Here is a 13,048-nt window from a genome sequence, read left to right as displayed (position 1 = left end):
TTTACCCGAATTGTAAATCACCTTGAACCTAGAGTGACTCACAAATTGTAGATTAGATTGGATCACCAAGCAAAAAAAATTGGCACATACTCACATAAGTGGCAGCAAATCGATGGAGCCCCATTCTGTAAGGGCATGTGTAATTTACATAGCATGTAAATGCAAAGGGGATGGCCACATGGGCAGACATGGTAGGGGCAGAGGAGGAGCTAGCACAATGCACAAACTTACAAAATACAATAAATTGCATATGTCCTTGCTACATTTTAGGAGCCTATGACTGATGTAATTGCTGGACGCATGAATATTAGGCATGCCGATACTGGGTGACGCTTGTATTCTATAATGGAGTTTTGACCCTATAAGCTGTTTTAATAATAGACTGTCAGTGTGTAACATGGAGGCACTGACTTACAGAATTGCCTCCATTGTGTTAAAATACAAAGTTAAGGAAGTTAAATGTTTATTGGCTGCCAATAAATGTATATAAGAACATAAGAACATAAGTAGTGCCTCTGCCGGGTCAGACCAGAGGTCCATCCCGCCCAGCAGTCCGCCCCCCCATAGCAAATAATGACGGATATATAACAAAATGTCCAGTCTAGTCTGCCAATGGAAATTCATTCTGTTTGTGAGGAGAAACGCATCTGGTTACCCTCATATATACTCCAAGCAAACACATGGAATGCACAATTATAAAGAGGTGAAGCAGGCTTAGAGAATGTAAGAGAGAGAATATGTGTGTGTGTGTGTGTGTGTGTCTTTTCTTTAGGAAATTATCCAAACCTTTTTTTTAAACCCTGCTAAGCTGACTGCCTTTACCACATTCTCCAGCAATGAATTCCACAGTTTCATTATATATTGAGTGAAGAAATATGTTCTCTAGTTTGTTTTAAATTGACTACTTAATAGCTTCATTGCATGCCCCCTAGTCCTATTATTGTTGGAAAGAGTAAACAAGTGATTTATGTCTATCCATTACATTCCACTCAGGCCTAGATTCTCAAAAAAAAAAAGCATTAAAAAATGATGGGCTGCTCTCTGCAGCCGTTCTGGTAGCAATTTTAAAAAAGCGACTTATTCTCCACAAAACACTCATGCAAATGAGGTTAGCGGAGAGTAGCGAAGACTCGCTAAATTTGCATGAGCCCAACACTGGTGCAGAATAAATGCAAAAGGAAAAAAAAAAAAAAAAACACAACAGCGGGAGAGATGTCCACTCTCTCCTGCTGCCAACCAAAACCCCCCCACCCCCCGGCAGCGGGAATGACTATATGCTATCTCCCTACTCTTTCTCTTCAGCAGTTCTAAATGTCAATGAACCCTTGGCTTAATATTCTGAAGGGTTCTGGCACTCGTTCTATGGTTGGTATTGAAGGCCTTAGAAAAGAACAAGGGAGTGTTTCAGGGCGCATAGCTGAAAATATAATTATTGAACTTCTAGGAAATAATATCTCCCCCTTTTACTAAGCCGAGATAGAGGTTTGTACTGCAGCCTGGAGCACTAAATGCTCCAACGCTGCTCCGGCGCTCATAGAATTCCTATGCGTGTCAGAGCAGCATCAGAGCATTTAGCGCCCTGGACCACGGTAGAAATTTCTATGAGGGGCTGCTGAAAAGTTCTCAGTCCAACCAACCAAGTTGGGGGCAGTCTCCATTGAGGGCTATACACTTAGGGCTCCTTTTACTAGGCTGCGAAAGCTTTTTTAGCGCACCCAGAATTTTAGCATACGCTAAACCCATGCTATGCAGCTAGAACTAACGCAGCTTAGTAAAAGGGGCCCTTAGTCCAGTGATCTTCCACTTTTTTCATTCGGTCAGAAAAATACAGAATGAAAAAAGTGGAAAATCGCTGGACTAAGTGTATAGCCCTCGATGGAGACTGTCCCAACTTTGTTGGTTGATTTAGTGGCCCCTTATATTGCGGTTTAGGAAAAGAGGGCCATTATTTGTTAAAGGTCACATGTGCCATGAAAAACATTTTATTAAAACATAATAGAGTGTGATATACAAGGGGGTGCTGAATAGTTCTCAACCCAACCAGCCAACTTCTTAAATTCTGAGCATTATTTTGCCACTGTAGCTGAAAAGAGTGCTATCTTAATTCCAATTTGCAGAAACAAAATTCTCTGTTTTGACACTGTTTCAGATCATTGATTGAACCATATCCACGTCATTCTCTTCTTGGTTGGGTTGAGAACATTTCAGCGCCCCCCTCGTAAAGAATTAGAACATGATATATGTTGATATATCATGTTCTAATAATGCAAAAGAAATGCAAATATTAACTATGGCTAAATTGAGCATATTTGAGGTTTCTAATGCTTGTAATGCTATTGATAGTTATACACAGCAAAATGGTATCACAACTTAAACAATGGGGAACATAATATCACGCTTTGATAGTTAAACAGCACACATTGATAGTTAAACAGCACTAATGTTAAATATCACGCATTGATAGTTAAACAGCACTAATGTTTGCAGTGTTTATGATGGTGCACAGCACTGTAGAAATGTATGGTGGGAGCAAAGCTCACTGAACTTTATTTTCGATAGAGTTTCACAGCATCTCGGCTTCCCTGAAACTGCAAACCAGCTACAGCTCTCTCAGCTCAATTTCCTGTTTGCTTTCTGCACAGAGAAGTTTTTGATCTTAACCACAAGTTTATAAAACTCGTAAAAAAAGAAAAGAAAACTAGAAAATATATTTTAAGATGTCTTTAAGGTAGTCACCCAGAAAAGCCCGAGAAGAGAAGAGTTATAGACACACCCTGTGCTCTTGAAAAACCACAAACAAGAAGGATGGAGGAACTTACCCTAGTATTAAGACACTGTATATTGAATAGTATTAGACTTGCAACAGCTCTCTCTCACTGTGACATTTCTTTGGTTATGTCATCCAGTCCATTTAGATTCCTAGTTCACTCAGAATTTGTTGTATAGGAGGTTGAATAGGCTGGAGTGCTCTTTCACCTTCTGAAACTCTTTTTTGATATTTCCCTGGAACTAGTCCTTCTTTTCTCTGTCGGACTTCTATTCTCCTTTTTTGTTGGATTAATAAGAGGTGATATGAAACAGTTTGGAGGGTGGGGGGGGTTCTTTCTTTAAATGTGGTATGTTGCTTTTGGAGATGTATTTTTGTCTGTACCATCACCTAATTCCTGTACAAGTGGATTATAGAAACATAGAAACATGATGGCAGATAAAGACCAAATGGCCCATCCAGTCTGCCCATCCGCAGTAGCCATTATCTCTTCCTCTCTCTCTAAGAGATCCCACATGCCTATCCCCTGCTTTCTTGAATTCAGACAGTCTCCGTCTCTTCCACTTCTTCTGGGAGACTGTTCCATGCATCTACCACCCTTTCTGTAAAAAGAGTATTTTCTTAGATTACTTCTGAGCCTATTGCCTCTTAACTTCATCCTATGCCCTCTCATTCTAGAGCTTCCTTTCAAATAAAAGAGATTTGACTCATGCACATTTACGGCACGTAAGTATTTCAACATCTCTATCATATCTCCCCTCTCCTGCCTTTCCTCCAAAGTATGCATATTGAAATCTTTAAGTCTGTCCCCATCCACCTTATGATGAAGACCACTCACCATTTTCGTAGCCTTCCTCTGGACCAACACCATCCTTTTTATATCTCTTTGAAGGTGCAGTCTCCAAAATTGTACACAATATTCTAAATGAGGTCTCACCAGAGTCTTATACAGGGGCATCAATACCTCCTTTTTCCTATGGCCATACTTCTTCCTATGCACCCTAGCATCCTTCTAGCTTTTGCCATCAGCTTTTCAACCTGTTTGGCCACCTTAAGATCATCACATACAGTCACACCCAAGTCCCGCTCTTCTGTCAGGCACATAAGCTCTTCACCCCCTAAATTTTAGCTGCCAAATTTCAGACCATTCTTTAAGCTTCGCTAATTTTTTTCTTCATGTTATTTACACCATCTGGGATGTCTACACTTTTGCAGATTTTGGTATCTTCCACAAAGAGGCAAATCTTACCTGATAGCCCTTCAGCAATATCACTTATAAAAATGTTAAAAAGAACAGAATCTTGAGGCACACCACTGGTAACATCCCTTTCCTCAGAGCAATCTCCATTGACCCTCTGTCATCTTCCACTTAACCAGTTCTTGACCCAGCCCATCACTTTGGGGCCCATCCCGAGAGCACTCAGTTTATTTGACATCTGAGTAAAACACTGTCAAAGGCTTTGTTAAAATCTAAATACACCACATCTAGCGCACTCCCTCTCCTGGTCACCCAGTCAAAGAAATTGATCAGATTTGTCTGTGAACTATTGAGATAAAAGTGGACACAAATAAAGGCGATGGAATGACTCCCCTATGAAGAAAGGTTAAAGAGGTTCTCCATGAGAAACAGGATGAGTCAGTCACACACTGGTGCCATCATCCAACAGTACCATGGAAAGATTTGCTGTCCTAGAGCTCAGAAAGACCTTGAAAAGGAAGTGACAACAGTATATGCCAATCAATGGGGATCCCAGCAAATGAGCTGCTGACTCTTCCATACCCTGACCCAGCTATAGACAGAGCGTTTTTCTCTGCTGTTCCATTTCCTCCTAAAAAGGTTTAATGTAAAATTTAATCAAGACCCACAGCCAGAAACACACAAGACAAGGGTATCATACATGCACTCAAGAAGAAACGTTGACTTTTAACAAGCGCGCATGAAACATGCCTGTCTCTCACAAAAACTCAAAAGAAGTGTGATTTTACTACCCTCCACCAAAACCCTCCCCTTCCCCAGCCAGAACCTGAGGAAGGGGAGGAGGGCTAGCAATAATCTTTAGAGACCACCTAAATTGTGCCGTACTCAACACCAAATCCTCTCCCAATTCAGAAATATTAGCCATCTCTCTAACTTCAAACTCCTTTGCCTCCTCCCTAACAATCACCTTATTCTATATCCCACCAAAAAAATGGACCCTAGCCAAAGAGGACTTTGCAGAATTCCTATTAACCAACTCTCTAGCAAGTCCATACAACCTACTATGTGGGGACATCAACAAAACAACTATGTGGGGAGAGCAAACAAAACAACCAGATGTAGCTGACTTCTGGCTGCTAATCTCCCAACTAGGTTATTTCAAACTCCCACCCATCAAAACCCACCAAAAAGGCCATCAGCTAGACCTGGTGACATTCTCCGCCAAAGAATCAACCAACTCCAAATTCTACTGGAAACAGGATAACTGGACAGACTCCCTATGGTCTGACCACAGACTATGTAGCTTCTCTATTGACTGCCAACAAAAAGCCACCAAGAAACAAAAAAACTCACAATACTAGAGGTAAAATTGACCCGATAGTATTCTGGTCCCACTATGAAACCATCACAGAACAAAATGAAGAAACAGATCAACTTATGATCTCCTGGATCAAAGACAGCACAAACATTCTAAACGAAATAGCTCCCATAAAAACTCACAGAATCAGAACTCCTAATCTGGAGGGATGGTTTGACTCAGAACTACTACTGGTAAAAAGGGACCTTAGAAAATCTGAAAAACTTTGGATAAAATCTGGAACCCAGGAACACAGAGTGGCCTAGAGACTCAAATTTTAAAATTACAAATACCTCACCAAGGAAAAATGAAAAAATTTCTACGCCCATAAAATTGGAAACGCTACAACTAACAGTAGTAACCTCTTTAAACTGGTCAACGACCTTTACAATCTCGAGACGCTCACTGATAATCATGAAGAATCCACACTAACCGCTAACACCCTAGCAGACTTCTTTAACAACAAGATACAGAAACTAAGGTTATCTATAACTGCCCCAGCCAATCCCCACGAGGACTTTCCAATACTCCCAAACACCGACATGTCTAAACCGGACCTCGGGTCCAGAACAGACCTAAGCTGAAACCAATTCAAAACCATAGACTGGCAAACCTTCAACAAATATTACAACAAGTACACCAACTCCTTTTGCAGACTGGACACCTGCCCCCCAAACATTATGAAAACTGCACCAATCCACATCAAAGCCAATATCTTGGTATGGGTAAACCTTCTACTATCCACAGGTAGTTTCCCAATAGAACAGGGCCACATCTCGATAACCCCATTAATAAAAAACACGAAATAACCACCCAATGACCCATCTAATTACAGACCGATCGCTAGTATCCCACTATTCACCAAAATAGCAGAAGGGGTGGTAAATGCCGAACTTACCACACATCTGGAAAAATTGAATATCCTAAATGACAATCAATCAGGCTTTCGCTCCGATCACAGCACTGAAATCATTATAGCCTCTCTACTTGACCACCTTCAAACACTCTTCAGCCAGGGCTCTAGTGCCCTGATCGTCCAACTTGACCTCAGCAGTTCTTTCTACCTAGTCGACCATACCATTCTACTAGACCGCCTTGCATACATTGGCATCTCCGGCCAAGTTCTCAACTGGTTCCATGGATTCCTACAAAACAGATCATACAGGGTATTTAAGAACGACTCTCTTTCATACAGCTGGAACAACTCCTGCGGAGTTCCACAGGGCTCCCCCCTGTCCCCCACCCTATTTAATGTTTACCTTACCTCCCTAGGAAACCTCCTGCAAAGCCTCAAACTCAAATTCTTCATCTACACGGATGACATCACAATAGTCATCCCACTAACCAACTTCACACCAGAGTTCCTTACCTCACTCTCAAGTATACTAACTCAGATAGAACGCTGGATGCTATCCTACAGACTAAAACTAAATCCCAACAAAACAAAATTTTTACTAGCTACCACCAATGACAAAATCAAAGACGCCACAATTCAAGTGAAAGGATCTACTTTCCCCCTCGAACAAACCTTAAAAATACTGGGAGTCACACTAGATAAACATTTATCCCTGGAGAAACACACAGATATCACAGTCAGGAAAAGCATCTCGGTGCTTTGGAAACTCCGCACCATTAAAAATTACTTTGACGAGACCTCATTCCGCCTGCTAGTACAATCCTCCATCCTTAGCATACTAGACTACTGCAATATCATTTACTTGAGCTCCACGAAGAAAACCGCTAGGAGACTTAAAATGATCCAGAACACTGCGGTCCGCCTCATATTCGGCCTGAAAAAATGGGAACATGTCACCCCTTTTTACCATAAACTTCACTGGCTACCCTTTGAATCCAGAGTCCTATTCAAATTCGCCTGCTTCTGTTATAAAACAGTATTTGGCCTATCCCAAAGCTACTTAAACCCTCACTTCTACCTGAATCGCATAAACAAGCACTCCCGCAGAATTCAGCTGTTCGCCTTCCCCTCCCTAAAACTATGTCACTCCAAAAGATTCATTGACAAAACTTTCGCCTTCCAGGCTGCCAAACTGAACCCATGGCTAGCCAAAATTGTCCTTGAGGCCCCCACCTACCTCGGGTTTAGAAAATCTCTCAAAACTCACCTATTCCATGGACAAGACACCTAACACCCCTCTTCAATGAACCACAACCTCATCCTTTCCCCTTCCACCTCTCTACCCAGTCTACCCACCTCAATCCTCCCCCCCCCTGACCTACACACTCCCTTCTCTCTCTAACCTCAACTACTTCGTCGCTTCTAATATTGTTCAATTGTTGTGAACCACTTGTAATATTTTTGATAAACAAATGTGAACCGCCTAGAACTCCTTGGGTATGGCGGTATACAAAAATAAAGTTGTTATTATTATTATTATTTTTTGTTGTTGTTCAAGAAATTTTATTGAGTTTGGTATATTAAGTATTATTAAAAATATGTAGATATACATTTTCTATTCATTAGCCACAGTGAAAACACAAGTGCTGGCACTGTAACGGCACCCCTGAACCTGCTCCAGACTGGATCCCTGCATAGTAGCAGAAATGACAGAAAGGATATGCAAAGAGTAGGGCTTTACAGGTAGAAGTGAACCGCTGCAGAGAATTGGTAATGCATGCTAGCCAAAGGATAATAATATTCCTGCTGAACAATGTCTCTAGCCCTCTCTCCTTCCTATTCTCTCTGACTCTTTGTCTGAACGCATTAAGCTGTTGCTTCTTTCCTGGTTCACAGGTCCCAGCATCTTCGTCTGGGGTTGCATCAGGAGACTTTAACAGCGCTTGCAGTAACTACAGGTCACGTGAGTCGGCTTCCTGTAATTTTCTGCAGAAACTTCTGCAAAGTTTGTGACACTTTTCTTTCTGCTCTGAAAAACAGAAAGAGCAAGCATTTGTAGCCCCTTTTATTTGTAACTTTTTCCCCCTTAAAAAAAGAAAAAAGAAAAAGAGAGAGATGTTACGGAGGAAACCATCCAATGCTTCGGACAAAGAAACCACCCAAAAAAAGAAGGTAAGCAGCAAGAAATATTTCTATTGTACTGTATTCTCCACCTGCTCTTATGTGAGAATTTTGTGAAACATCCTTAGGCTTCAGGACTGGATGCTCGACAAGAGATATTCTCCCCCCCCCCCCTTGTCTAATTCAGCTAAGTATCAAATTACCAATTACCTATGCAGAAGACATTACTGGCTCTCTCTTTTTTTAAGGACAGCTCCTCATTGCTGGCCAGAAATGTTATGACTTTTTCCATTGTTGTACTAATCACCTTTGTTTTACTTCAAGCACAAATTACAACACAAGTTGATGTGGTTAAGTGAACACTCAGACCCACAGCTGAGGTCCGGTGAAACAAGTTCACGGAGCAGCTATTAAGGAGACCATCATTGTTGTTCACAGTCTCCTCCACCAAACAAAGACTAAATAACAGCACATAAACTTGAAGAAAATAAAATAATAAATTTGACAGCAACTTAACTTTGAATGGTGTGGATGATACACATAACTGCTCCGGGCTCCTCCGTTTATTCACAATACCGACCCCCCCAACCTAGGTTTCACCCGCTGGCTTCTTCAGGAGGGGTACTACAATTACAAGATGACTCAAATCAACACTACACCATTTTTTTCCATTGACCATCCCACTTCTAAAATACATTATTTTATCCATGCATTGCACTGGGAGATAACATCCCTCCCTTTTCTCTCAAATTAACCTCCAAAGACCATTTAATAATCAGCATGTTCTGCTCGACTGTTTTCACTGTTTCAAACGTTTGCTTTTTTTTTTTTTTTTTTACTCCTTTATTCTCCCAGATTTATGTTCCTTTTACTGTTGTGCAGGTTGAAGCGATCCCCAGCAGGAATGCTCCCTGGTACTAAGTTTCACAAGCCCCTCTTAGTTCCAGCATCAGGGTGCAGCGTATCACTGCACAGCGGAGGGCTCCTTTTACTAAGGTGCCCTAGCGTTTTTAGCGCACGCAGGATTTTAGCGTACCCTAAACCCGTGCTACGCTTCTAGAACCAACGCCAGCTCAATGCTAGCGGGCGTGGCAATTTAGCGTGCGCTATTCCGCGCGTTAAGGCCCTAACGCACCTTTGTAAAAGGAGCCCGGATTATTTAGTGCATCCTATTTTAAACCTCTCTTCTAAGAAAGAACGAGGGATTATCCTATAAGTGGAATGTTGCACTTTAGTGGTTTTAAAACTCTGACTTTAGAACAGACTACCAACATCAAAATCTCCTTTTCTCATTTGGGGGAATAAGTGAGATTATCAGGTTATTCCAATTTGGAAAGAAACAAGCTGTAGGTGGTGCATTTATTACACCAACTCTTGTGGGGAGCTTTTGAAAGCAATGCTTCTTTCATTCACTTTTACATATGATCACCACAGTTGAGATAAGCCCTGACTGGTATCTTCTACTCTTTGTCTGAATCTCCTCTGCTCTTTTCGTCACATTACTTTGTCTTCTCTAGTCTGAGGAAACTAGGTCATTAGCATTCAGACTTAATGGGGTGGGTCAATAGAGTGGGCAGACTTGATGGGCTGTAGCCCTTTTCTGCCGTCATCTTTCTATGTTTCTATCTTTGGAGAATTAACTAAAAGCTCCTTCCCTGTGAGAAAGCATGGTTTCAGAAAGGATCTCCATTAAAAAATATCACAATATAATTGTGACTCCCATACTCAAGAATCATCATTGGTTTTCCTGTCAATCAAATTTAAGGTCTTGCTTCTTTCATTTAAGGCATTTAGAATGGGTATTCCCCAATATCTGAGCACTTTGACCATCCCATACACTCCAGCTCATGCCTTTGATCATTAAATGACCACCATATAGTTCTCCCTGGGCCTCAAACTGCCTAATTAGAATCTACCAGACACAGTGCGTCTTTTTTACTGCCCCTTCTCTTTGGAACAACTTACTGTTAGCCATTCATAGCAAGTTACGAGGAGGTGCAGACAAGTTCTCAGCCCAATTAAGAAGAGAATGATGGTGGCTATGGTTCAATCAATGATCTGAAACAATGTCAAAAAACACAGAATTTTGTTTCTGCAAATTGGCACTTAACGAAACAAGATAACACTCTTTTCAGCTACAGTGACAAAATAACGCTTAGAATTTAGGAAGTTGGTTGGGCTGAGAACTTGTCAGCACCCCTTTGTATCTTTAAAACAGTTTAAGTCTGCATAAAAACCTGGCTTTTCCCATCAAGCCTATCCCACTTAGCTTTCGAACTATAGTTGGTCGTGTGGTGGACCATTTCCTGTGATCTGTTTTATGTATTTTGTGATGAAAATTTAGTATAATGTCAATCTAGTGAAATGTGGCTCCATTCCTATTTTGTTTTTGTAGTTATTTTCACCATGGCCAGCTTTTATCAAACTGCGCTAGAGGTTTTTAGCACAGGCAGACGTGGTAAATGCTGCAATGCTCATAGAATTCCTATGATCATTGGAGCACTTACCTTACCTCATTGTCCCACACTAAAAACCTCTAGCTTGATAAAAGAGGGGGTATATGTTTTAGCCTATTCCCCACTTCCCCTGCTATTCAGTTAAAAAGGATACAGTAAGTCCCAAATAAACAAATAAATAAAAGTCAAAATTTAACATAGAAGCAGAATATTTGAGGCACTCTCTTTCAGGTCTGAATCTAAAGCGAAATATTGTACTCTGTCCTATGGAAGATAAAGCTCCTTTTCACAAAAGCAGGTCTTTTATCAGTCATTGTCAGCCTTAAATTCAATGAAGTCAGATGACATAACTGCCACTTCCAGGCCTCGAGGGCTACCAACAGGTCAGGTTTTCAGGAGATCCCTAAAGAATATGTATCAATTTCAAAATATTCAAGAAGCTATTATATTAATACTTTCAATTCCTTTCAAATTACACACTTGTTTAATAATATATTATCACATATCACAAAACATATTCATTACGGGCTCCTTGTACAAAGCTGCGATAACGTTTTTAGCGTACACAGAATTTTAGCACATGCTAAACCCACGCTACATGGCTAGAACTAACGCCAGCTCGCTAGCGTGCGGAAATTTAAGAGTGTGCTAAGCACACGCTAAAATCTCTAGCGCTGTTTTGTAAAAGGAGCCCTAAATATCAAACCACATACCTCCATGAGCCCCCCACAATCTGAATAATAAATTATAATACAATACATAAACAGGACAAATGTCCATTAATTTTCTCTTTCAGTCTTGGAATGCAGTATTTGTCACATCTATATTTGTTCTTTGAGGTGTTTTGGGGGGCTCACCATGACCTGCAAGGGGATGTGACAGATACTGCATTCCAGTACTGAAAGAGACAATTAATGGACATTTGTCCTATTTATGTATTGTATTATAATTTATTATTCAGATTGGGGGGGAGGGGGCTCATGGAGGTATATGGTTTGATATTTAGTGTGTGGTAAGAATATGATTTGTGATACATGATAATACATTATTATTAAACAAGTGTAAATTAAAAGGAATATAAAGTATTAAAATAATAGCTTCTTGAATATTTTGAAATTGATGCATTAGGAGCTATTTAGTGAACTGTATTTGATCCCGACTACTTGAGTGGTAATGAATATGTATGAGAGAGATTTGCATGCATACTACCTCCGTTGGATGGAGACCTCACTCTTTCATAGTCGTTATTGATATCCTAAAACCCTGACCTGTTGATGGCCTTTGAGGACTGGCAATGAATACCACACTGGCATCAGACATGCAATTAACTTTAACCAGATATTCAGTTACTTAACTGGTTAAGTTGCCACCACAGAATACAGCTGGTTAAAGTTATCCAGTAAACTCAGAACTACTGTTCGTGAAGTCCCACTTAACCGGTTAATTTTAACCAGATAATGCTGAAAATTGATGCTATCCAATTAAATTTCTAACCAACCCTTGACATGACTTTGATTCCTTCTTTCTTTAAATGTATGACCTTTTTGTCAAATATAGAGTTCTTAGACAAAGGTTATCTTTTAACCAGTACTGTAAATTATTTTTTTTTAATTTGTAATTTGTTTGGTTAACTCCCAAAGTTTACCAGATAAATCATTTGAATATCAACCACAATGTATTTAGCTTTATTATCCTAAATCATCTATTAAGTATCTATATATACTGTATATAGAAACATCATTTTCCATTTTCATATATCTAATCTAATGCTATCTGTATATATATATATATATATAGAGAGAGAGAGAGAGAGAGATAGTTATATAGGAAAGACAGAGGTTCTGGAAGCCAAATTTAAAATTCTAGGTAGAACATTAGAACATTGAAATCCAGACCCTCCAGGATATTGTTTCTATAATAGGTAACCTGTTGCTTTTAATCTGTAAACTATCATTTAAAATGGCCACAGGACTGGAAGGTGACCAATGTAACACTAGTTTTTAAAATGGCAACAGGAATGATCCAGAAAGGTTTAGACAAGGCAAAATAATAGAAGCTATTCTAAAGAAATACAATTACTAATCATTAAAGACAGATGTGGTTTAATGGGACTCAGTCACTGTGGATTTAGCAAAGATAAATCTTGCCTTACCAATTTATTAGATTGTTTTTTGGAGAGTGAAAACAAACATGTGATTAAAGGAGCTGGTTGATGTGGTATGTTTGGATTTTCAGAAGATGTTTGACAAAGTCCTTATAGAAAGACTCCTCAAGGAATTAAATATTCCTATGT

General features: G+C 40.0%; 1 protein-coding gene across 2 annotated transcripts in view; it reads left to right on the top strand.

The window, feature by feature from the left end:
* Positions 1 to 8,215: 8,215 nt before the first annotated feature.
* Positions 8,216 to 13,048, top strand: part of SASH3 (SAM and SH3 domain containing 3) — an 86,164-nt gene continuing 81,331 nt past the window's right edge. The window contains exon 1 of one of the 2 annotated variants that reach the window (XM_033944363.1): positions 8,216 to 8,350. In XM_033944363.1, the coding sequence (XP_033800254.1) occupies positions 8,294 to 8,350 (57 nt within the window). In that variant the 5' untranslated portion in view covers positions 8,216 to 8,293. The remainder of the gene's footprint in view (positions 8,351 to 13,048) is intronic. The other variant, XM_033944362.1, reaches the window with a different exon arrangement.

The sequence above is a fragment of the Geotrypetes seraphini genome, chromosome 5, assembly GCF_902459505.1.
Source record: "Geotrypetes seraphini chromosome 5, aGeoSer1.1, whole genome shotgun sequence".
Classification (NCBI taxonomy): Eukaryota; Metazoa; Chordata; class Amphibia; order Gymnophiona; family Dermophiidae; genus Geotrypetes; species Geotrypetes seraphini.
The sequence above is the reverse complement of the archived record's forward strand: the minus strand, read 5'-3'. Positions and strand labels throughout refer to the sequence as shown.